Source organism: Phaseolus vulgaris, chromosome 3, assembly GCF_051622355.1.
Source record: "Phaseolus vulgaris cultivar YP4 chromosome 3, ASM5162235v1, whole genome shotgun sequence".
NCBI lineage: Eukaryota > Viridiplantae > Streptophyta > Magnoliopsida > Fabales > Fabaceae > Phaseolus > Phaseolus vulgaris.
In genome coordinates this window covers 9,389,531-9,412,842 of record NC_143500.1, presented here as the reverse complement: position 1 = coordinate 9,412,842, position 23,312 = coordinate 9,389,531, and the positions used below count along the sequence as shown (strand labels likewise).

The 23,312-nt window shown below is 30.4% G+C and overlaps 1 protein-coding gene across 1 annotated transcript; it reads left to right on the top strand.

Moving 5' to 3' along the window:
- The first annotated feature begins 19,945 nt into the window (after positions 1 to 19,945).
- LOC137839039 (paired amphipathic helix protein Sin3-like 3) lies at positions 19,946 to 22,740 on the top strand. The gene is made up of 8 exons (XM_068648167.1): positions 19,946 to 20,082; positions 20,208 to 20,476; positions 20,770 to 20,848; positions 21,125 to 21,274; positions 21,394 to 21,638; positions 22,075 to 22,211; positions 22,497 to 22,572; positions 22,736 to 22,740. The coding sequence occupies exons 1-8, from the start codon at positions 19,946 to 19,948 to the stop codon at positions 22,738 to 22,740; spliced, it is 1,098 nt and encodes a 365-aa protein (XP_068504268.1).
- The last annotated feature ends 572 nt before the right edge of the window (positions 22,741 to 23,312 follow it).

Genomic DNA, 23,312 nt, shown 5'->3' with positions numbered 1-23,312 from the left:
CTTCAAGTTGGTCATCCAAGTGTTGAAACCTGGCATAAGTCATCTCATAGTGTGCCTTCTGCTCATCTGTGAGTATGTCCAGCCTGCTTAGCACCTGTCTTTCAAACATAGACAGAGGTTCACCTCTGTACTCAGGTGCCTCATATGTAACTATTGCATTCTGACTCGTAGCAGCAACATCTTCATGTTCAGCAGAATGTACTAGTGATTCATCCATGTGTTGCACACCATCAGCATTTGCTTCTTCTTCATTTCCTTGAGGAGCAGCTTCTTGCTCAGCCCTCTGTCCAGCATTTCTTCTAAAAACCCAACCATCTTCATCCTTATAGAATCCCATTTTCATGAGTGTGGAGTTATCTATTTCACTTGCAGCTTTAATAGAGTCATTCCTTTCATTGGTAGTGTCCACTTTAAAATGATCAATTAGTTTTGACACAAATATTGCATAGGGAAGACGATAATCAGGTAGTCTTGCAGATTTCAGCATATGTTCAACCATAGTACTTACCCAATTTACCTTAAGTTGGTTCATGATGTAGTACAACAGTATCAAATCTTCCTCATGAAGTACAGCATGATTACTTCCTCTAGGGGTAAGCTGCCAAGCAATTATATGAGCTAAGAGTCTAGGAATTAGAGTTAGGCTACCTGCGTGATACCTAGCTACTGGTTCAGTAGGATTCCTCACACAGCTTCTATAGAATTGCAATTTGTTGAACCCTTGAATTCCAGCAGTGTTTCCTTTGCTCACTTTCAGTCCTGAATATTTTATTCCACCCACACTGCTCCAGATTTCCCTAGTGATCTTTAGCTTTACTCCTTTCACATGGGAAACCAGATTTTTACCATCTTGTTCAAGGTTGCAGTAAAACACCTTCACAAGATCTGGATAAACATTTCCATTCATCTCCAGAAATCCTTTCAACTTTTGATGCTTGAGCAAATCTTTGGCTTCTATCAGATTCTCCTCTCTCAGCCATGAGAACTCAAGCAGCTTGGGTACATTGATTTGCTTCCTGCCAGTCTCATGTATGAACCTTGTCATTGCCTCTGAATCTCCAGCAAACCAGTTTTCCAGGATGCCTTGGCTGCTTTGAGATTGCTCCTTGGATTTCTTCTTTCTATGTGAAGAGGATGCCATGCTTAATCTGTTTTTCCCTGCACCAATATATTAACATACAATTCTAGAAGAAAAACATTACAGATTATTACTCAAAACAGAAACAAAACCTGTGGTGAAGCAATGTGCACCTGGACAGCTTATAGTACAAGTGAGAGGGTGTGAGAGACGAGCTAAATTGTGCTAGGTTTATATAGGATTATTAAACCAAAATTGAAAAACACAAATTTTAATTCAGGGCAATGTGATCAGATTTTGGAAATAATGAATTTTGAAGAAAGAACAAATCCCACAGATATGCTACAGATTTTATTCCAATGGTGCAGCAGGTTCAGGTGTGGATTCACGTAAGAATATCTTGGAACCTGATTTTGGTACATCAAATCTATTGCATCTACACAAAATCCAATTAGTTAGGATACCCACACATTAATTTGCATGAATCTGCTGGTCAATAACCGTAAAAGCAGTCAACAATAAAGTGAGAGAGAAAAAAAAAAAATCTTTCTCTTTCCTAGTCACATCTGTGATTTCTGAAACAGGGAACGAAACATGTTAAAACATAAAACAACAGATTGAAATTTTCACTGCAGAGGACAATTCAAGCTAATAATACCCAATTCATTTAAAAGAAAGTGAAACCTGTCTTTAGCAAGTGGTTTAGTGAATAGATCAGCCAGTTGAAATTCAGTACCAATGAATTGTATATCACATGTTCCATTAGCTATATGTTGATGTGATTCCACTAGCCATATAGAGAAAGGTTCTTGACCTTCTAAGGAATCACCTTGAGTTGGACATTATAGAGGCACTTTTCTTAGAGTTGGATCATTGTTCTAAGACAAGAACTCACCAAAAACTAGTACCAAATCCCAAACTCATTTGGATGAACCAATTATAGTCAAATTGAACCGAATAAAAGAGCAAGAAAAGCAAAGGAACAAGATGAATGGACTGAAATATAAAACTGCCGAACCAAAACTCATAAAAACAGCAAGAACACCAAACCAAAACTCAAGAACACAAGCTAACAAAAACAATAGAAAGAGGAGAAAGGAAGGAGAGAAGAATTGCTCATGAAGATGGAAGGAGGATGGATGATCTCGCCACTAGAAGTGTGGAATGCTCCTAGATGAGAGTGATGCCGCCACTTGAGGACTCCATTGATCCATCAAGATAAGACTAGAGAAGAAGGCTCAAAGCTCTCCAAAGTTCACTCAAAATTTGAGTAGAGTTTTCTTAGATTAATTCCAATCTGAATTTTATAAAGAGAGCACCTCTATTTATAGCCTAAGGTGCTGAAAAGTAAGCTACACAAATTCAAAAACTCCCTCCTAAAAAGCTTCTAGAATTTGCGCCTAAAACAAAGCATGAGGAAGGTGTGATCCCTTCTCTCACTTTGGCACCTCCTTATTTACTCCTACACCTATCTACTAACACACCCCCTTAAGACTCTTAACTAAAGACTAAAAGATGCTTTAACAATAGAGGTTTCTAATGTTTCCCTCTAAGCACCTTTCTAAACAATATTTATTTAAAACTTGGCTTTGCCCTTCATGGGATGGTCTTTGGGCTTTTGTGGGCTTTGGCCTTCTTGGGCTTGGGCTTGGGCTTTATCTTTTGCAAAGATTAACAAGAAAAACTTTAAATGTGAAGGCGAATGATCTTGTTCTTCATTATAAAAAGCCACCTTTAGTTGATTCTCATCATATGTTCTCTTAGAAAGTGATGTCTAATTTCAATGTGTTTAGTCCTTGAGTGCATGACAGGATTCTTAGATAGATTTATGGCACTAGTATTATCACAATTTATAGGTATGTTATTTAACAGAATTCCAAAATCACTTAGTTGTTGCCTTAGCCATAAGGTTTAAGCACAACAACTTCCAGCAGTTATGTATTCTGCTTCTGCTGTGGAGAGAGCAACACAAGCTTGCTTTTTGCAATGCCAAGAGATTAGACTTGATCCAAGCATGTGACAAGTCCCACTTGTGCTCTTCCTATCAACTTTGCAGCCTGCAAAATCAGAATCTGAAAAACCAATCAAATTTAAAGATACCTTGTTAGGATACCACAATCCAACATCCTTAGATCCTTGCAAATATTTCAGAATTCTCTTTGCTGCATTGTAGTGTGATTCCTTTGGATCAGATTGATATCTAGCACATAAACATACAGCAAACATAATGTCAGGCCTGCTGGCAGTTAGGTATAATAAGGAACCAATTAAACCCCTATACTTCGTTTGATCCACTGATTTTCCTGCAGAATCTTGATCCAGCTGACAACTTGTTGAAATAGGAGTGTTGATTGCTTTGCATTGATTCATATCAAACTTCTTGAGCAGTTCCTTGCAGTATTTTTCTTGGCTTATGAAAATTCCATCCTTGAGTTGCTTAACTTGTAGTCCAAGGAAGAAATTCATTTCTCCTAAAATTGACATCTCAAACTCACTTTTCATGGTTTTCACAAAGTCTTCACACATCTCTTCATTTGTGGATCCAAAGATAATATCATCTACATAGACTTGCACAAGTATGATATCTTCACTTTTCTTCTTTAGAAAGAGAGTTTTATCTGAATTGCCACGGCTATAACCTTGAGAAAGCAGAAATTCACTTAGCCTTTCATATCATTGCCTAGGTGCTTGCTTCAATCCATATAAGGCTTTCTTAAGCATATACACATGTTCTGGATTTTTGTGATCTTCAAACCCTGGAGGCTGAGATACAAACACCTCTTCATTGATGTAGCCATTTAGAAATGCACTCTTGACATCCATTTGAAACAGCTTGAAACCTTGTACGCTGGAAAATGCTAGAAGTAGTCTGACAGCTTCAAGACGTGCTACTGGAGCATAGGTTTCACCAAAATCAATACCTTCTTCTTGGTTATACCCTTTAGCAACCAGTCTTGCTTTATTTCTAGTAATAGCTCCATGTTCATCCATCTTGTTCCTGTACACCCACTTGGTTCCTATGATATTCATCTCATGCTTTCTTGAAACCAAAGTCCATACTTCATTGTATTCAAAATGGTTCAGCTCTTCCTGCATTGCGGTTATCCAATTGCTGTCTTGCAGTGCTTCTTCTAGGCTTTTAGGCTCAATCTGTGACACAAAAGCTACTGTTCTGCAGAAATTATTGAGTGAATTCCTTGTTGAGACTCCTTTCTCAATTTTACCAATTACATTGTCAAGAGTGAGATCCCTTGGAGTCTTCCATTCTTTAGGCAGTCCTGCATTCACAGTAGATTCTTTGATAGAATCTGAATTAGTTGTATCAAGCTCACTAGATTGATTCTGTTGCACAATGGTTCTTAAATCATCCATACCAGGTTCGTCCAGAACAGATTTGGGCACAGAAAAATCTGTTTCATCAAACACAACATGTATAGATTCTTAAACTGCAAGCAATCTTTTGTTATACACTCTATAAGCATGACCATTTATAGCATAACCAATATGTATTCCTTCATCTGATTTAGGATCAAACTTCCCCAGATTATCTTTACCATTATTTAAAACAAAGCATTTGCAGCCAAATACCCTAAGATGACTAATGCTAGGCTTCCTACCTTTATACAATTCATAGGGAGTTTTCTTAAGAATTGGTCTAATTAATGTTCTGTTAAGCACATAAGAAGCAGTGTATACAGCATCAGCCCAAAAATATTTAGGTAAACCAGATTCATTTAGCATAGTCCTAGCTAACTCTTCTAGTGATCTATTCTTTCTTTCAACAACACCATTTTTTGGGGTGTCCTAGGAGCAGAATAACTATGTGTGATCCCATGTTTTTCACAATATTTATCAAACTTTGCATTTTGAAATTCTCCCCCATGATCACTACGAATCTGTTTTATCCTATTTTCATTTTCATTATGTAGAACCTTAGCAAGTTTCTTAAAGGCTTTATATGCATCATTTTTAGAAGCAAGAAACAAAGTCCATGTATATCTTGAAAAGTCATCAACAATCACCAAAGCATAGTAATTTCCAGCTAAGCTAGCAGTCCTAGATGGTCCAAACAAGTCCATATGCAAAACATCCAAAGATTTATTTGAAGAAACCATATCTTTTGATTTAAAAGAAGTTCTAATCTGTTTTCCCTTTACACAGGCATCACACAATCTGTTATTTTGAAACTTTATGTTTGGTAAACCAGAAACAAGTTCCTTAGATTTTAGCTTATTCAAGTGATTTGTGTGAATGTGAGCTAGTCTCCTATGCCACAGCCATGACTCATCATTTTTAGATAGCAAACACTCATTTTCAGAGCAACTCTTTATAATGTCTAGGAGATAAATGTTGTTTACCCTTTTTCCACTGAACAGCACCTTACCAGAATTTTCATTTGAAATTGTACAAGTATTGGCTTCGAAATTGACCTTGTATCCCTTGTCACACAGCTGGCTAATGCTTAGAAGACTATGTTTTAGCCCTTCAACATATAGGACATTCTCAATAGTAGTTGAGTCTTTAGTACCAACATCTCCTCTTCCAAGAATTTTTCCTCTATTGTTATCTCCATATGTGACATGCCCTTCAGCTTTGAGTTTCAAATTTATGAACTGAGTCACATCACCAGTCATGTGTTTTGAGCAGCCACTGTCAAGATACCACTGGTTTCTCCTGCTGTTTTTCTGCAACAAAACAGATTTAACACTTATGGTACCCCTTTAGTCTAGGGTCCAGCATGATTAATACCTTTCCTTAGGAAGCCATTTGGCCAATCCTTTAGGAACAAGGTACCTCCTAGCTTTACAATTTTTAGATACATGACCAGACTTCATACAATAAAAACATGTTGCAAGTATGCATTGTTTTTGAATAACTAAAAGAGGAAAAACCTGTTTTGGAAGGAACAAAGAAACTGGACAGCTTTTTCACATTACCTTTCATTCCAGGATTATATCCTAAACCATTTTTATTGAAAACAGCATTCTGTGAACCTAATAAGGTTTCAAGATTTTCTCTTCCTTTAGTGAAATTTGAAAGTGTTTTTAACAAATACTCAACCTGTTTTTCCAGCTTTTTACAATTATCACAAGTTTTAATTGATGCATGCAAACATGTCAATTCAAGACTAATCAATTCAGTTTTAGCTTTGTGCAGTTCTTCTTCAAGAGCTTCGACCTTAGGTTCAAGTACCCTATTTACTCTATTCAATCTGTTGCACATTATAGCCAACCTGTTTGCTTCATCATGTGTTTCCTTAAAGGCTATTAGCAGCTGATCATAGTTTTCAGAATCAGTGGAGAAATTACTTACTGAGTCAGAGTTGGATCCCTCATCATTCACCATGAAGCAAAGATTTGCTTCTTCACTTTCAGTTGAGGAATTACTAGATGAGGATACATCATTTTCTTCCCATGAGATATATGCTCTTCTACCTTTGCCTTTGTCACTCCTCTTGCTTGCTGATTTTTCTTTACTTTGATTGTTTGGACAATCAGCTTTTATATGACCTGGTTTACCACATCCAAAGCACGTGTAATTGGAAGAATTTGAATCATTAGGTTGTTTGGAATACCTCTTTCTTTGCTGAGTTCTGTCACGGTTTTTCTTTCTAAGAAACCTACTGAATTTTCTGGTGGGCAGACTCACGGTCTCATCATGTTCTGGATCACCTTCTTCCTCACTTGTATCATGTTCCATGGTAGTTTTCAAAGCAATTCTTTTGGCCTTCTTCTCCACTGTTTCTTGTCTTTCAATCTTTTCAGCTTAATTTCATGCTCTATCATCTTTCCAAAAAGTGCAGCAGTGGACATCTTGGATAAATCTCTGGATTCTGAGATTGCTGTTACCTTAGGCTGCCAGCTCCTATCAAGACATTTTAGTACCTTTATGTTAAGCTCTTCCTTGTCAAAGACTTTACCAAGGCCAGTGAGGTGATTTACAATGTGTGTAAATCATTTCTGCACATCTGCAATACTTTCTTCAGATTGCATTCTGAACAGCTCGTACTCCTGAATTAGTGAGTGCTTCCTTGCCCGTTTCACATCATCAGTCCCTTCATGAGTCACCTCTAGTACATCCCACATCTCCTTTGCTGAGTTACATTGAGAGACTCTAAAGAACTCATCCATATTCAGTGCAAAGGTGATGATATTCTTGGCTAAGGAGTCATATTGGGCCTTCTTCTTCTCGGTTTCACTCCATTCAGACCAAGGCTTCTTTATTGTTGCATCTTTGACAACCTGCATAGGTATGAAAGGTCCACTGACCACTGCATCCCAGATTCCCATGTCAATAGACTCCATAAAGATCTTCATCCTGATTTTCCAGAAAGCATAGTTAACACCACCAAACATAGGAGGTCTATTAATAGACGCACCTTCAGCAAAAGGCATTTTAAACTCAGACATCATGCACACACTTGAGCAAAATACAAGCCCTAGCTCTTGATACCAATTGTTGGGTCTATTAGTGTCTAAGTTCAAGAGGGGAGGGGTGAATTGAGCTTATAAAATTTTCGCAAGAACACACAATTTTTCAGTATTCCAGAGGCAAAAAGAACAGATTGTTTTTACATGAAACAGATTGATTCTTCATAGCAGTCTTGGCACAATTTGAATTTGTTCAATGTAAAATTGTGATCAACAGAGAATTATAACAGAATCAGATCGGCTTAATATTGTGAGGATGAAGGATACAGCTATGCTTAGAAATCAAACAAAATTACTCAACACAAGGTTTTAAGAGGAATGATCTTTTCTCATATTTTAATGAATGGACAGTTTGTTCACAAATCACTTAAACCATTATATACAGCAGCCTTGTTTATGATCAGAGAACTTTAACAAATCAGGAAGAACAGTTTTCACTTAAACCCAGAATTAACAGATTCAATTTCAAAAGAACATATTTAGTTCTTGACAGAATTAAGCAAAAACCATAAATGAGTGCAGGGATGAGAAGACAAGGCACACAAGTTTTTATACTGGTTCACTCATACAGAGCTACATCCAATCTCACCTTACCCCAAGATGGAATTCACTAAAAACAGTACCAATCACTTACAAACACAGCAGTTCTTGAACACTACAAGAACAACACACACAATGCTGAAAAACCCTATTTCAGCACACCTTGCACTCCAAGAAACCCTATCAAGGAGTGACTAACACTTACACCTTTACAAAACAGAATAAAGGAAAGATTACACCTGAAAAGAAGATGCAAGAACTCAAAACCAGTAGTTCAATTTGCTGCAGAACTGCACCAGCACCTTCACCAAGATCAAAGGTTTCCTAGAACAAGCACACTTGAAAATCTCTTTGGAAAACCTTTCAAAAATCTTTCAATCCTTCTTCTCACATGGAAAATGTTTGATCTCTGTCAAAAACGTAATTGCTCAGCACTATTTCATGTGAGAGAGACTTTTCTTTATATAGAAAACCAGTTTCTAACTACTTTTCAAAAAACAGTTGAAAAGCAGTTATGAATACAACAGATTCATTTTTGAACTTAACAGATTTATTTTGTGAAAAACCGCCAACTCAGCTAACTGAAATAACTGTCTGAGTTGTACCTTTGGTGCCCTAACTAACTTGTGAAAAACCTTTTAACTGACCAGAAGGGCAAACCGATTCTTTCACAATGAAACAGATTAAATGAGAGCAAGTAGGCCAGCTCAGCTTTAACTGAAATAATGAAATAACGACCTAAGCTTTGCCTGTGGTGCCCTAACAGAATTTTAGAAAAGCCTTTTAACAGAGAAGAAATAAACAGATTCTTTCTCCATAAAACAGATTTATTTGTGTACTGATTTAAAACTTTTAAAAACATTTTAAAAAGCTTTTCAAAACCCATTTAACCACATCATGTGCTTGATCTAGACTTGGTTAGGCATCTAGGATAGGTTATACAGCAAAAGGCAATCATACACAATTACAAGCCTAATTACAAATGAATCTAAAAACCTATTACAATCTTCAAAGCACTCAAGCCATTTTCTTCATCAAACACTCATCAAGCCTTGGTAGGGAAGAAGCTTCTTCCAGCTTCAACAATTTTATCGTTTCAATCGATTGTTTTACACTTAGTGTTTTTGAAACAAGTTTTGACAAAGCTTGAAATTGGTTGACTTTTTTTCAAGCCGATTCAATCGATTGTTTCAACATTGCAACCAATTGATTTTTTAGAATTCTTAACAAATTTTGTTAAGTTTGGTAAATCTGATTTAATTGCTTCAAAACTTATTTGGCTCCTTCTTTAAATGTTTTAACTTCCTTTTTAGAGTTTAAATAGTTTGTTTTACGCTTTTGGTAGTAATAATATCAGATTAATCGTTTGAAATCAAATTTTCTCCAAGATTTACATCAAGCTTTGATTTGACTTGTCTAAGAGTGGAATAAGACTGTTGTGTAATTTTTGAATTCAATATGTATCAGGTGTGATCATTCCTTTTCTCTCTTTGATTTGTATTTCTGTAAAGAACTCGTGTTGCAAGAGTCAGAGGGTGTTTTGATCTATGGTGTGTTGTGAGTGTCAAAGGAAGTGTGTGTTCTTAAGGGTTCAAGATCACTTATTTGGTGTGTGTGGTTTGTAATTTGTGGTTGATTGCATAGTGAAATACCCAGTGGTTTCTGGGGACTAAATGTAGCTCATGGTGTAAGAGTGAACCAGTATAAATTTGTTTGTGAAATTCTCTCTTTCCATGGACTCACTTAAATCTGTTTTAACATGATTTTTTATCAACTGCTGATAAAAACAACCGGTTGATTTTCTGGAAATCAACTTAAACAGTTTTGTATCTTAAATATCTTGATTCTTTTAGCTTTGATTCTTGATTGGCTTTCTTTCTACCTTCAATATTTGCGAAAAACGTTTATAAACAATTCACCGTCCCCTCTTGTTTAAGGCCTACAGTTCGAATAATTACTTGTGTTGAACTTTTTGTTGTACTTATATTTAAATTATCATGTTATATGCAGACAAAATTTTGTTATAATGCATGATTTTCCTAAAATTGGACATATTATGCAGGATGAAACCATATATAGCAATATTAAAAAATTTATAAGAAAAAACACTTTTAACGACAATTTTGAACCAAATCATCTTCAAAAACCAAATCAGACATTTATAACAACGACTTTTGGACATAACTGTTTGTAAAACTGCCTCAGAATGGCTTTATAGATATGGAAAAATTATCATAAATTTATAAATTTAAAGTATGCGAAATTTTTATATAACAATGACATTGAATTGATTTTCGAAGTATAGAATTCAATCCAAATAAAAACATTGCAATTTCCGTTTTCGTTTAATTTAAATTTGGGATATCTGATTTTTTATTTTTTAGATAAGTTATTAGATTATATTAGAAAATTGAAAGCATAGCTATTATTCTATCTTTAAACATAATATAAGTACCGATTAAAACCTTCAAAATCATCAATTAAAAACAAGTGAAACTTTATTAGTGATCTCACATCCACTCGGTAAAACTGTTGAATGAGTTTGAAGTTTGAAGTCTCTCTTTATTGCAGCAAATTTGGTTTCTTCAATATATTGTTAGAATATGTTTGATTTATTTATCTTATTTTTCATTTCTATTGTTAGGAATGAACAGGTTATGGGAAGACTATCTCACAACCTAAACAACTCATGGTACCATCTCTGCTCACCTCTCTAACACAACAATAAGTTCATGTTTCCTTTTTTTTCTCTTCAATCTTCTGTTTAGTTGGTCTCCTCCAATAATTTATAGTTAACCGTTAAACGAATTAGTTGGAGATCACATATCGATTACAGATAAGATTAATTTATAATAGTTAATACAAACATGTTACGATTTTGTAAGAATAAAATAAAACAAAAATTCATCTATTAAGAATTGGTGTAATGTTTTCATTATCAAGCTTGTGCATTTGTGATTCAATGTTTTCATAGTTGATCTTTTACACTTGTGTTACATTTAATGGATTAGTAATGTGCTAAATACACTATATCTTTTTGTATTGGTCTTGATATATTAATTTTATGTAATGAAGTAAGGGGCAACCAAAGATGAAAGGTGGGGTGAGCAGAGACTAACCATAAATGATAGTTTGGCATAAGTCAATTTATTAAAGGAGGTGTTTGGAGATAAGAAAGAAAAGTACCATGGCTTTCTGAAAGTTATGAAGAACTTCAAGATTAAAAGGTTTGAACATGTTGCACCACTTTCTTCCAACACCAATATTTTTTTTCTTTGTCTATTATATTTTTTTAAGAGCAAGAATATAAATTTTGTTATCTGATTATTTCTTTCTATATTCATTTATAGAATTGATACAACTAGTGTCATAGCTAGAGTAAATAAGGTCTTTAAAGGGCACAAAGATCTAATTTTGCAATTTAACATTTTCTTGCCAAATGGATATGATATTAAACTGTCATTGGAGGATGAGCAACCTCCCCTTGAGAAGCTCATTGAATTCGCACAAAAACTTTAATGTATTTCATTCATTCATTTAATAACATTTATTTTGACTTGTAGTGCATAAACAATTTTGAAATTATGAGTGTGGTTACTATGTCATACAATGGATGTGAATTATTGTGCAAGCTGGAAGTGATAGAGGTTGAGATCAGGCCCATTTCAAATGAATTGGCAAGTAGTTATTAATAGATAGCCCTATTCTCATCTCATGGTTTGCATTTTTGAGAGGATATAGAGTGGAAGTCTTTCTCTATCCTACGTTATTCCCTGTGGTTGGAGTTGTAGTTGGAGAGTAGGTAATACGTTTGGTCTCGGAAGAGATGCAACATTAAGAGTTATTCGCAAAAATGGTATACTCTTAAATTTTATACGAGATGTAACTCCTATGTCACATAATGGATGTAGGTAGGTAATACCGTAAAACACAAAGACATTAAATTTGATGTTTATTATTTATGGACTAATTCAAACAAAATTCAAATGTATGAATTTTTCAATGACTCACAATCGCTAGATTCGAAAGCACTAGAGTATGCCAAAACAATATGGTCAAAATATTTTGTAACCATGTATAACACCTTATGATAGATGAATGATATTTTAATTTTTTTGTTGAACTTTCTATTGTACTCATATTTAAATTATGATGTTATATGCAATCAATTTCGTTATAATGCATGATTTTCCTGAAAATTTGACACATTATGCAGGACAAAAGCATATATAACAATAGTCGAAAATTTATAAAAAAAATAACACTTTTAACGAAGGTTCTGAACATAAACCATCTTCAAAAAAACCCAATGAGACATTTATAACGATGGTTCCTAGACATAACTATTTGTAAAACTGCTTTAGAATGGCTTTATAGATATGGAAAAATAATCATAAATTTATAAACTTAAAGTATGCGGAATTTTTATATAACAATTACGTTGAATTGATTTTCGAAGTATGGAATTCATTCCAAATAAAAGATTGTGATTTCCATTTTCATTTAATTTAAATTTGGGATGTTTGATTTTTTATTTTTTAAATAAGTTAAGATTAGATTATATGAGAAAATGGAAAACATAGTTGTTATTCTATCTTTAAACATAATATAAGTAATGATTAAAACCTTCAAAATCATCATTTAAAAACAAGTGAAGCCTTATTAGTGATCTCATATCCTCTCGATAAAACTGTTAAGTGAGTTTGAAGTTTGAACTCTCTTTATTGCAACAAATTATAGTTACATTGATTTACATTGAAGTAGTGCAAATTTGGTTTCTTCAATATCTTGTTAGAATATGTTTGATTTATTTATCTTATTTTTCATTTCTATTGTTAGGAATGAAGAGGTTATGGAAAACGGTAGTTCTAGTTCACAACCCAAACAGCTCGTGGTACCATCTTCGCCCACCTCTCTAACACGACAATAAGTTCATGTTTCCTTTTTTTTCTCTTCAATCTTCTGCTTAGTTGGTCTCTTCCAATAAGTTATAGTTAACCATTAAACAAATTTGTTAAAGATCACATATCGATTACATATAAGATTAATTTGTAATAGTTAATACAAACACATTACTATTTTGTAAGATTGAAATAAGACTAAAATTCATTTATTCAAAGTTGGTGTAATGTTTTCATTATCAAACTTGTGCATATTTGGTTTTTCTCAGTCAATTTTGTTGTCATTATTATAAATATATCAAGTTTATAAAATATAAAAAGAAAATTGTATTTATAAAGTTATAGTGCATTTGTGATTCACTGTTGTCATAGTTGATCTTTTACACTTATGTTACATTTAATGGATTAGTAATGTGCTAAATACACTATATCTTTTTTGTATTGGTATTGATATATTAATGTTATGTAAAGAAGCAAGGGGCAATCACAGATGAAAAGTGGGGCGAGCATATGTCAATTTAGTAAAGGGGGTGTTTCGAGATAAGAAAGAAAAGCACCATGGCTTTCTGGAAGCTTTGAAGGACTTTAAGGTTAAAAGGTTTGAACATGTTGCACCACTTTCTTTCAACTCCAATATTTTTATTTTTCTTTGTCTGTTATATTTTCTTAGGAGCAAGAATCTAGATTTTGTTATCTGATTATTTGTTTCTCTATTCATTTATAGAATTTATACAACTTGTGTCACAACTAGAGTAAAGGAGTTGTTTAAAGGGCACAAAGATTTTCTTGCCAAATGGATATGAAATTAAACTTCCATTGAAGGATGAGCAACCTCTTATTGAGAAGCCAATTGAATTCGCACAAAAACTTTAATGTAACATTCATTTAATAACATTTATTTTGAATTGTAGTGTAATAAGCAATTTTGAAATTATGATGTATTTCATTCATTTATTTAATAACATTTATTTTAACTTGTAGTGCAATAAGCAATTTTGAAATTATGAGTGTGGTTACTATGTCATACAATGGATGTCAACTATTGTGCAAGTTGGAATTGAGAGAGGTTGAGATCAGGTAATACCTCAAAATACAAAGACATTAAATTTGATGTTTATTATTTATGGACTAATTCAAACAAAATTCAAATGTCACAGTTTTTCAATGACTCACAGTCGCTAGATTTGGAAGCATTGGAGTATGCCAAAACAGCATGGTCAAAATATTTTGTAACCATGTATAACACCTTAGGATAGATGAATGTCATTATAATTTTTGTTGTTGAACTTTTTCATGTATAATTACTTTTGTTGAACTTTTTATTGTACTTATATTTTAATTATGATTTTATATGCACTCAAAATTTCGTTATAAAGCATGATTTTCCTTAAATTTTGATACATTATACAGGACGAAAGCATATATAGCAATATTCAAAAAAAATTTAAAAAAAAACATTTTTAACGATGCATAACCGTCGATAAAACTACTTCAAAATGGCTTTAATTGTGATTTCTCAGTATAATTGTCGTTAAAATTGGCTTCAGTGTAACTTATTTTTTCATTTTTCTTTATTTAAATGATGATTTCGAGTTGAGTGTCGTAAAAAAAATTATAATGACAGTTTTATAACCGTCGTTAAAAGTCATTGTTTTATAACAACATCCTCATTAACGATGGTTATAAATCGTCTTCAAATCTTATTTTTAACTGTCGATAAAAGTTATTTTTGCAGTGAATGTAATTTATAAATTTGTATTTAAACATTAGCTACTAAAGTTTTAGCTACTAACTAATTTATATTTAAATTAGTTATTATTAATCTTTTAGAGACTAATTTAGAATCTAAAATATTAGTAATTAAAGCCTTGATAGCTAATTTAGATACTAATTTAGAAACTATTTTATAAATTTTTATTAATAATATAAATCATTTTATAAATTTTTATTAATTATTTTATTCTCTAAATTTAATTATTATTTAATAAAAAAAATGTGATAACTAACCTCATAAAAAATTCTTGTGCTAAAGAGTTTGAAGAAACTACTAAAGAATACCATATAAGAGCTTGGAAAGGTTATAAATAGTTTTGTATTAAATTTCAAAATGTACTATATTTGATTTGTATTGCTTATTGTTACAAATCTTAGATTGAATAGATCCTTTAAAGTCCAAGTGAGAATTCCAACTAAATATAACTTGACCGTATACTATAACCTACTTCAATAACTTTAGTTTATATCTTAAACATTTAAACAAACATATTCATAATCTGATCATTTTAAATATATTAAATTATATTATAATCATGATTTGTTTTGTGTGGTGTATTTGTTTAAAATATTTATACCGATAATTTCTTATTTTTAAATTAGAAATTGGAACGTTGTTCTTTTGTTACTTTTTTGACATCTATAAAAATAGCATATAATTATTCAATTCGTTTTAAAATACATGACTTAACTTTTTTTTCTAGAAATTTCTTATAAATGTTTATATATAAATCCATATATCTTTCAAACTGTAAATACTTATTACATAACTTTTATAATGTTAAATCTACTTATATCATTTTAGATTAAATAGATTAAAATTTAAATTAAATTTATATTATTATGAATTTAAATGGTTTTAATTGGATCAATCTTTATTTTTAGACTTACTTTTATCTTATCTTTTAAAAGAATATTTTGTAAATGATAAAAATAAAATAAAAAATACAATAAGCTTGACATAGTAATTAAAGATTTTGTATTTATACATTTACAAAGATAAGAATCTTATTTGATATTTGATACATGCTAAATTCGATGGACTAATAACAATCACATAACCTGAGTGGGATTTATTTTATAACTAATAATCATATAATTGTTTAAATATATTATTAAAAATTAAAAATAAACTTACACAACTTAATATTTAGCTATATTATAAAGATATGAAATATTCTAATAAATTTATAAAGTTAAAGATATATGCAGAATTTTTATATAACAATTAGATTGAATTGATTTTCCAAATCATTTACGAAATTCAATCCAAATAAAAAGACTGCTATTTCAGTTTTCAGTTTGTTTGAATTTTATTTTTGATTTTTTAGATAAGTAAGATTAGATTAGAATGAAAAACATAGTTGTTATTATATCTTTAAACATAATATAAGTGCCTATTAAAACTTTTAAAATCATAAATTAAAAACAAGCAAGGCCTTACTTCTAACAATAAGAATTATGATAATAACAATAATTGTCAAGAAAAGAATAATTTTACTTTAAAAATCTATTTTTATAAATTATCTTTTTTCTTTGCATAACAATATATAAAACACTTTCCCCTTTCATCAATATTTTATTTATATTATCTATTGTTTTATAACTCAATTATTTGAATCATATTAAACCATTTAATTTTTTTTACTATAATTCTTTATTTTATTTTTTGATTAATAATTTTTTATTTCTTTACATTTTTTAATTTAATTTTCTTAAAATATATCTATTTTTTATTCAAATATTTTATTTCTCTACATTAATATGTTTTATACATTTATTCTTTGAAAATACAAATAATTTTTCAAATTTTTTTGTAATTCATTTTTTTCCTGATTTGTTCATAAAATTTCTTTAATTACCCTTTTTTCATTTATATTTCCTTCATATATATGCTTTTACTAAATAATTATTTATTCAAACTTTTACTTCCTTGAATTGTTATATTCCATACAAATTTTTTTTTTAAATATAAATTTTTTACAACTCAATAACTTTAATTATATTAAAGACTTATTATTTCTTTGCAAATCTTCTTTTAAATTTTTTTTCTTACATTTTTTTTCTTTATATATTTTTTATAATGTATATTTATTTAAAATATATGTATTTGAAAATATTTATTTATAAATATATGTATTTATTCCTTTTTTCGTTATTTATAGTTATTAATCTATACACTTTTTTTAAGTCTGTTTTTTTTTTAAAAAAATCCAAAATAATTCTTTTTATACAAAAAAAAAAAGTTCAACAACAAAATCACCCAATAGTGTGCTATCTATAAATATTTTGCACAGTTTGTTATTTAAAAAAAAAAAAAAAAAAACAACGATGTGAGCTAGTTGGATTAACAGTCCTGAACAAAATATAAGATATACATTTATATAGAAGAGACATTTTTACAAAAAAAAAAAGGTAAATCATATAGGAAGAACCCTATATACACCATCACTTACCACTCAGTGATCTCATTTTCACTTTGTAAAATTGTTAGCTGAGTTTGATGTTTGAACTCTCTTTTTGCTGTAGCAAATTATAGTTACATTCCTTTACATTTACTGGAAATATATATGTTTTGGTTTATTTATTTTATTTTTTATTACTATTGTTAAGAACGAAGATTTCAAGCGAAACTATGGAAGTCCAAGAAAAAACTATGAAAGTGCAGACAAAAATTCCTTTGCTTTTTCTTTCTTGTTGCATCTTTATGTTTTTCTTCCTGCACTCTCATAATTTTAAAAGTCTCAAAATTGGGTTTGACTTTTTATTTGGAAAAAGACACCGTGGTGGAGTGTGCTAGGAGATGTTCTGGAAGCAAATTGTTAATAAATTGTTGATTTTTGGATTGTTGAATCCAAAAGCCTAATTTCTGTTATGGATTGATGGATCTGGAAGATTTACGGATTCCCCAATTCGAAAGATTTACAGATTCTCTAATCCAGAAGATTTACGGATTCCCCAATCCAGAAGATTTATGGATTTCCAAATCCAGAATATGAAAAAATCAATGCGGATTCCTGATTTCATAAAATTACCGAACTGCAATGTCTGAAATACTAGATATAAACTGCGGAAACGATAATCCAAAACACTATCGACCACTACCAAAAGAAACATCTTTTTGTGCTAAGAGATGAAGCAGCCCCGCCACTTTTCAAAGAGAAATGGAATCTGTGTGTGCAGTCTATGGGCAAAGGGCAAAGGAAGAAGAAAGAGTAGTGTAAGTCTTATGTACATTTTGGGGTTTAAAATAATAATAGGGTTATTGTTGTCTTTGCATAATATTGTAGGGCTGCAAAACGAAAAATGTAGGAGTGGAGGAAGAAAGTGTCAAATTACTTTTAAAAATATAGTCCTTACCCAAAATGAAAGCACTTGATTAGAAAAAAAAAAATTAACTATTTGTACCGCCAATAAGAGTCTATATTTTTTAAAAGTTGAAACACATCATAGAAAACTTCTTCCTACACCCAATCATTTTTAACTTGCACCCAACATAATTTATTTCATTCTAAAAATGTCAAAATTCGAAATTGAAAATAATACATTCAAGAAAAATATATTTAGAATTTAAAATTCAAAATCTCATTCCGATAAAAAAAATCCTTAATATATAAAATTCGTTTCGGAAAAAAGAATCCAGAAACATTCTGGAAAAGAATATCCATAATGTATAATCCTATTTATTTAAGGATATTTTCGTCTTTTTATCTGAAATTGGGTACATTAATATGGTACAGGAAGTAATTGTCCACGGTACATTCTCATGATTCCGAAAAAAACAGAAAAAAAAAAAAGATAAGAAAAACAATCTAAAATGGATAAATGTTAAGACTGTATTTAGATTTTAAAATAGTTGTTTTAAGAATTATGTTAGTAATAAATTTGAATTAATTTTTAGATTACAATTCATAAAAGCTAAATTTATTTAAAAATGAATTTTATATATGAAAACACGGAATTGTAAACATCAATCCCATGTAGTTTATATTTAAATATTTTATTTTATATAATAATCATGATTGGTTTTATCATGATTTTTTTATGTTGAGTATTTTCTTAAATAATTTTTATGAGACATCTTAATGTTTGTATATCAATATATCTTTCAAACAATTACCGTCATCACATAAAAAAATATATAATTTTAAACACTTGTAATATGTCTTGTCATGTACACCAATTAGTTATATCATAACTTCTAAATCTACTTAGATATTTTTAAGATTAAATAGATTAAACTTTAAATCAATTTAATTACTTATAAGAGAATATTTAGTAAATGATAAAAAATAAAGTAAAAAATACAATAAGTTGATATAGTAATTAAAGATTTCGTATTTTATACATTTAAACACTAATAATTCTTTAAAAGTATATTATTAAAAAAAATTGCACAGCTTAATAGTGAGTTATATTATATAGATATGAAAAGATTATCATAAATTTATAAATTTAAAGATATTCAGAATTTTTATATAACAATTATATTGAATTGTTTTCGAAAATTCAATCTAAATAAAATATTGTGATTTTGGTTTTCAGTTAATTTAAATTTGGGATATTTGATTTTGGATTTTTTTATAAGTTAAGATTATATTAGATTAGAAAGAGCATAGTTGTTATTATCTTTAAACATAATATAAGTTTAGATTAAAAAGCTTCAAAATCATAAATTCAAAACTAGTGAAGCCTCATCAGTGATCTCACATCCATTCTGTAAAACTGTTGAGTGAGTTTGAAGTTTGAAGTCTCTCTTTATTGCAACAAATTATAATTACATTAATTTACAGTGAAGTAATACAAATTTGGTTTCTTGAATTTTTTGTTAGAATATGTTTGATTTATTTATCTTATTTTTCATTGCTATTGTTAAGAATGAAGAGGTTATGGGAAGACGGTAGTTCTATTTCACAACCAAAAAAGCTCGTGGTGTTATCTCCTCTAACAAAACAGTAAGTTCATGTTTCCCAATTAGTCAATTTCTCAACTAGTGTTGCTGCCATCATTAAAAAATATATCAAGTTTATAAAAAAATAGAAATGAGATTGTATTTATAAAGTTAGAGTGAATTTATGATTCAATCTTTGTCATAGTTGCTCTTCTACACTTATGTTATATTTAATGGATTTAATGGATTAATAATGTGCTAAATACACTATATCTTTATGTATTGATCTTGATTTATTGATGTTATGTAATGAAGCAAGGGGCAACCACAGATGAAAAGTGGGGGTGAGCAGAGACTAACCGTAAATGATGGTCTGGCATATGTCAATTTAGTAAAAGAGGTGTTTCGAGATAAGAAAGAAAAGTATCATGGCTTTCTGGAAGCTATGAAGGACTTCAAGGCTAAAAGGTTTGAATATGTTCTTTCACTTTCTCCTACCTCCAATATTTTTTTTTTCTTTGTCTGTTATATTTTCTTAGAGCAAAAATCTAGATTTTATTATCTCATTATTTGTCTCTATTGTTCATTTATAGAATTGATACAATTGGTGCCATAGCTAAAGTAAAGGAGTTGTTTAAAGGGCACAAAGATCTAATTTTGCGATTTAACATTTTCTTGCCAAATGAATATGAAATTAAACTACCATTGGAGGATGAGCAACCTCCCCTTGAGAAGCCCATTGAATTCGCACAAAAAGAAGTTGAAATGTGTTTAACGAGTGTTGATAACAATCACAGAAGGTGTGGTGCAAAACAAAAGAAGCCTATAGAAGATTCTTCTGTTTTTGAAAGTCCTTTGAAAAGTAAGTATATCAACACTTCTGGTTTTGAATTAAGAAATGTTGTTTTATCTTCTCAAACAAACTTAATGAACATAGATATAAACATTTCAGCATTAGAAACATGTACTTTTTCAATCTTATAGAAAAGTTCACTCTCTAAAACTGTTAACTGGAAGTTTGAAATCTCTCTTTATTGCAACAAATTATAGTTACATTCTTTACAGTGATGTAATGCACATTTACTTTCTTGAATCTCTTTTTAGGATTGGTCTCTTTTTCTTATTATTTATCATATTTTTCATTACTATTGTTAGGAAAGAAGAAATCAAGGGAAGATGCTAACACTAGTTCACAACCCAAACAACCTGTTATGCTCACCTCTAAAAGAAATTAGTAAGTTCACATCTTCCTTTTTCGTCTTCAATCTCTTATTTAAGGGACTGTTTTGATTCCTTCTAAAACTTTTATTTTTTACGAAAGAATAATTGTATTGCATTGTCAAGGTTGTTTTGCAAGTTTGGAGTATGAAGAAATAGTCAATATCTCAAAGTATTTTTATTGTCATGGTTACAAAAAAAAAATTAAAATAGGAAAAAATGAGTTAAATGCTTTGGAGTTTTCTATATCCAATGGTTTTAATGTTGTTTTTTTGTGTGTTGTGTAATGAAGCATTAGCCAAACACAGATGAGAAGTGGTGATGATCAGAGACTAATCATAAACGCGTTGGCATATATCAAGACAATAAAGGAAGTGTTTTCAGATAAGAAAGAAAAGTATCATGACTTTCTAGAAGTTATGTGGGATTTCAAGGCTCAAAGGTTTGAACATGTTTTACTACATTAATCAACTCCGAGATTTTTATTTTTCTTTGTCTATTATATTTTATTTGGAGAGAGGATTTGTTATATGATTATTTGTTTCTCTGTTTTTATCATAGAATTGATACAGCAGGTGTCGTAGCAAGAGTGAAGGAATTGTTTAAAGGGCAAAAAGATCTAATTTTGGGATTGAACACTTTCTTGCCAACTGAATATGAAATTACGCTGCCATTGGAGGATAAACTACCTCACAAAAAGAGATCTAGTTATAGGGTCCAAGACTCTGGTGCCAATCATGATACTAATGAAAATGTTGTCATACACCCTAGTTCATGTGTTCTTGATGATATAAGTTCTATGAAAAGTGAGTATATTAACACTTCCTATTTTAAATTTAGAAATTCTTTTATATTCTCAAATAAATTTTATGAACAAAAATATAAAAATTTCCGCAATGCAAGCATGTACTTGAATATTATAAAAAATATATATATATTAACACTTGGAAATTAATCTCTAATGATAAAAGTTGTCGTTTATTTTTCCCTCATTGATAATAGAGGTATAAAAAATTTGATATCTCTATTTATTGGACTATCTAAAATGGAGAAATGCATTGTATTATGTATTTAGTATCTAGGTTAGGTTCTTTTCATGTTAAAATGTTTGAATTGTGAGAAGAATAATCATTTGCATAATGTTTGTTATTGTCCTATATTATTTTATTTGTTCATTGGTAATTTTAGCTTCTTATTTTCATTTTATGATTCACTTTATTTTTTAAAATTTGGTCATCACAGGTATGTTTAGTGGCGTATTTGGTTACCTTGAAGAAGCAAATGAGAGATTACGAAATCCATATGATTTTCAGGAATTTTTGAAATATCTACGTATCTACAGCAAGGAACTAATTACCCAAGAAGAATTGAAATTATTGGTATGATTTATACATTTAAATTTAAATTATTGAAACTATCTTTTCTCGTTTTATTGAATCCATTTCGGTTGAATATATATAATTTAGCTGGAATTGAACATGAGTTTTAATAAAAAAAAATGAGGGCAAAATATGGAAAAGGTGCTGAATTAGTTATAGGAAAAGAGAAACAAAACATGTACCAGGTCTTCTTCTTTTTCCTGCAATGTTTGAAGTATCATTATAGTGATATAACTAATTTAATACTTTAAGTGATTTCTAAAATGTAATTGGTTATTCTTGTAGGTGGGCAATCTATTTGGACAACATGCAGATCTTATGGAGGGATTTAATGAATTCTTGGCTCAACGTGGAAAGAATGGTAGTGTTCAACATCAAAATAAATTTTCACTTTTACTAAGTCTAGCTTTTCTTTTTATTTGTTCTAATCAAGTATTGTCATGCAGAAGGATTGTTCAATGTCGTCTTGAATGAAAGTAAGTACATGTTTTCTTTCTTCTGTTATCTCTTTTATCTTAATGTAGCATGAACTCAAAGAAACATTTTCAGCTTCATATTTGTCCAACAAAATATCTTAATGTTTTTTATTCATCAGACATCTAATGGCAAGAAGGACATGTACCAAAACCATAAAACCAGAGGAAAGGGATCGAGATCGTGACAGTGATGACAAGATGAAAGAAAAATGATGTCTTAGTTTATAAAATGTCTTTGTATTCTTAATATAAAAGAAACCCTTTTATATTTGTTATTTGTGTAGAAGAAAGAGGGTGCATGAACAAATGTGTGCAATTATGGTAGTATACAATTTTGAATCATTAATGTGAAGTATTATTTTTTATGTAATCATCTTCTTCTATTTCTATTTGTGGTTTTTTCCTATAACATTGATGGTATAACATTGACTTATATATTGTATAACATTGATGGTGTGCTTGTTTATGGGTTTTTGTTTAAAATTTTCATGTACTTATCAAACTCCTTTATGTTAAGTGTTTTAGTGAATGGATATGCTAAAAAAAATTTCCATCTACATTTTCATTTTTATGTATTGTCCTCATGTTCAATGATCTCTCATGATTAAATAATATCTTTGCAAAA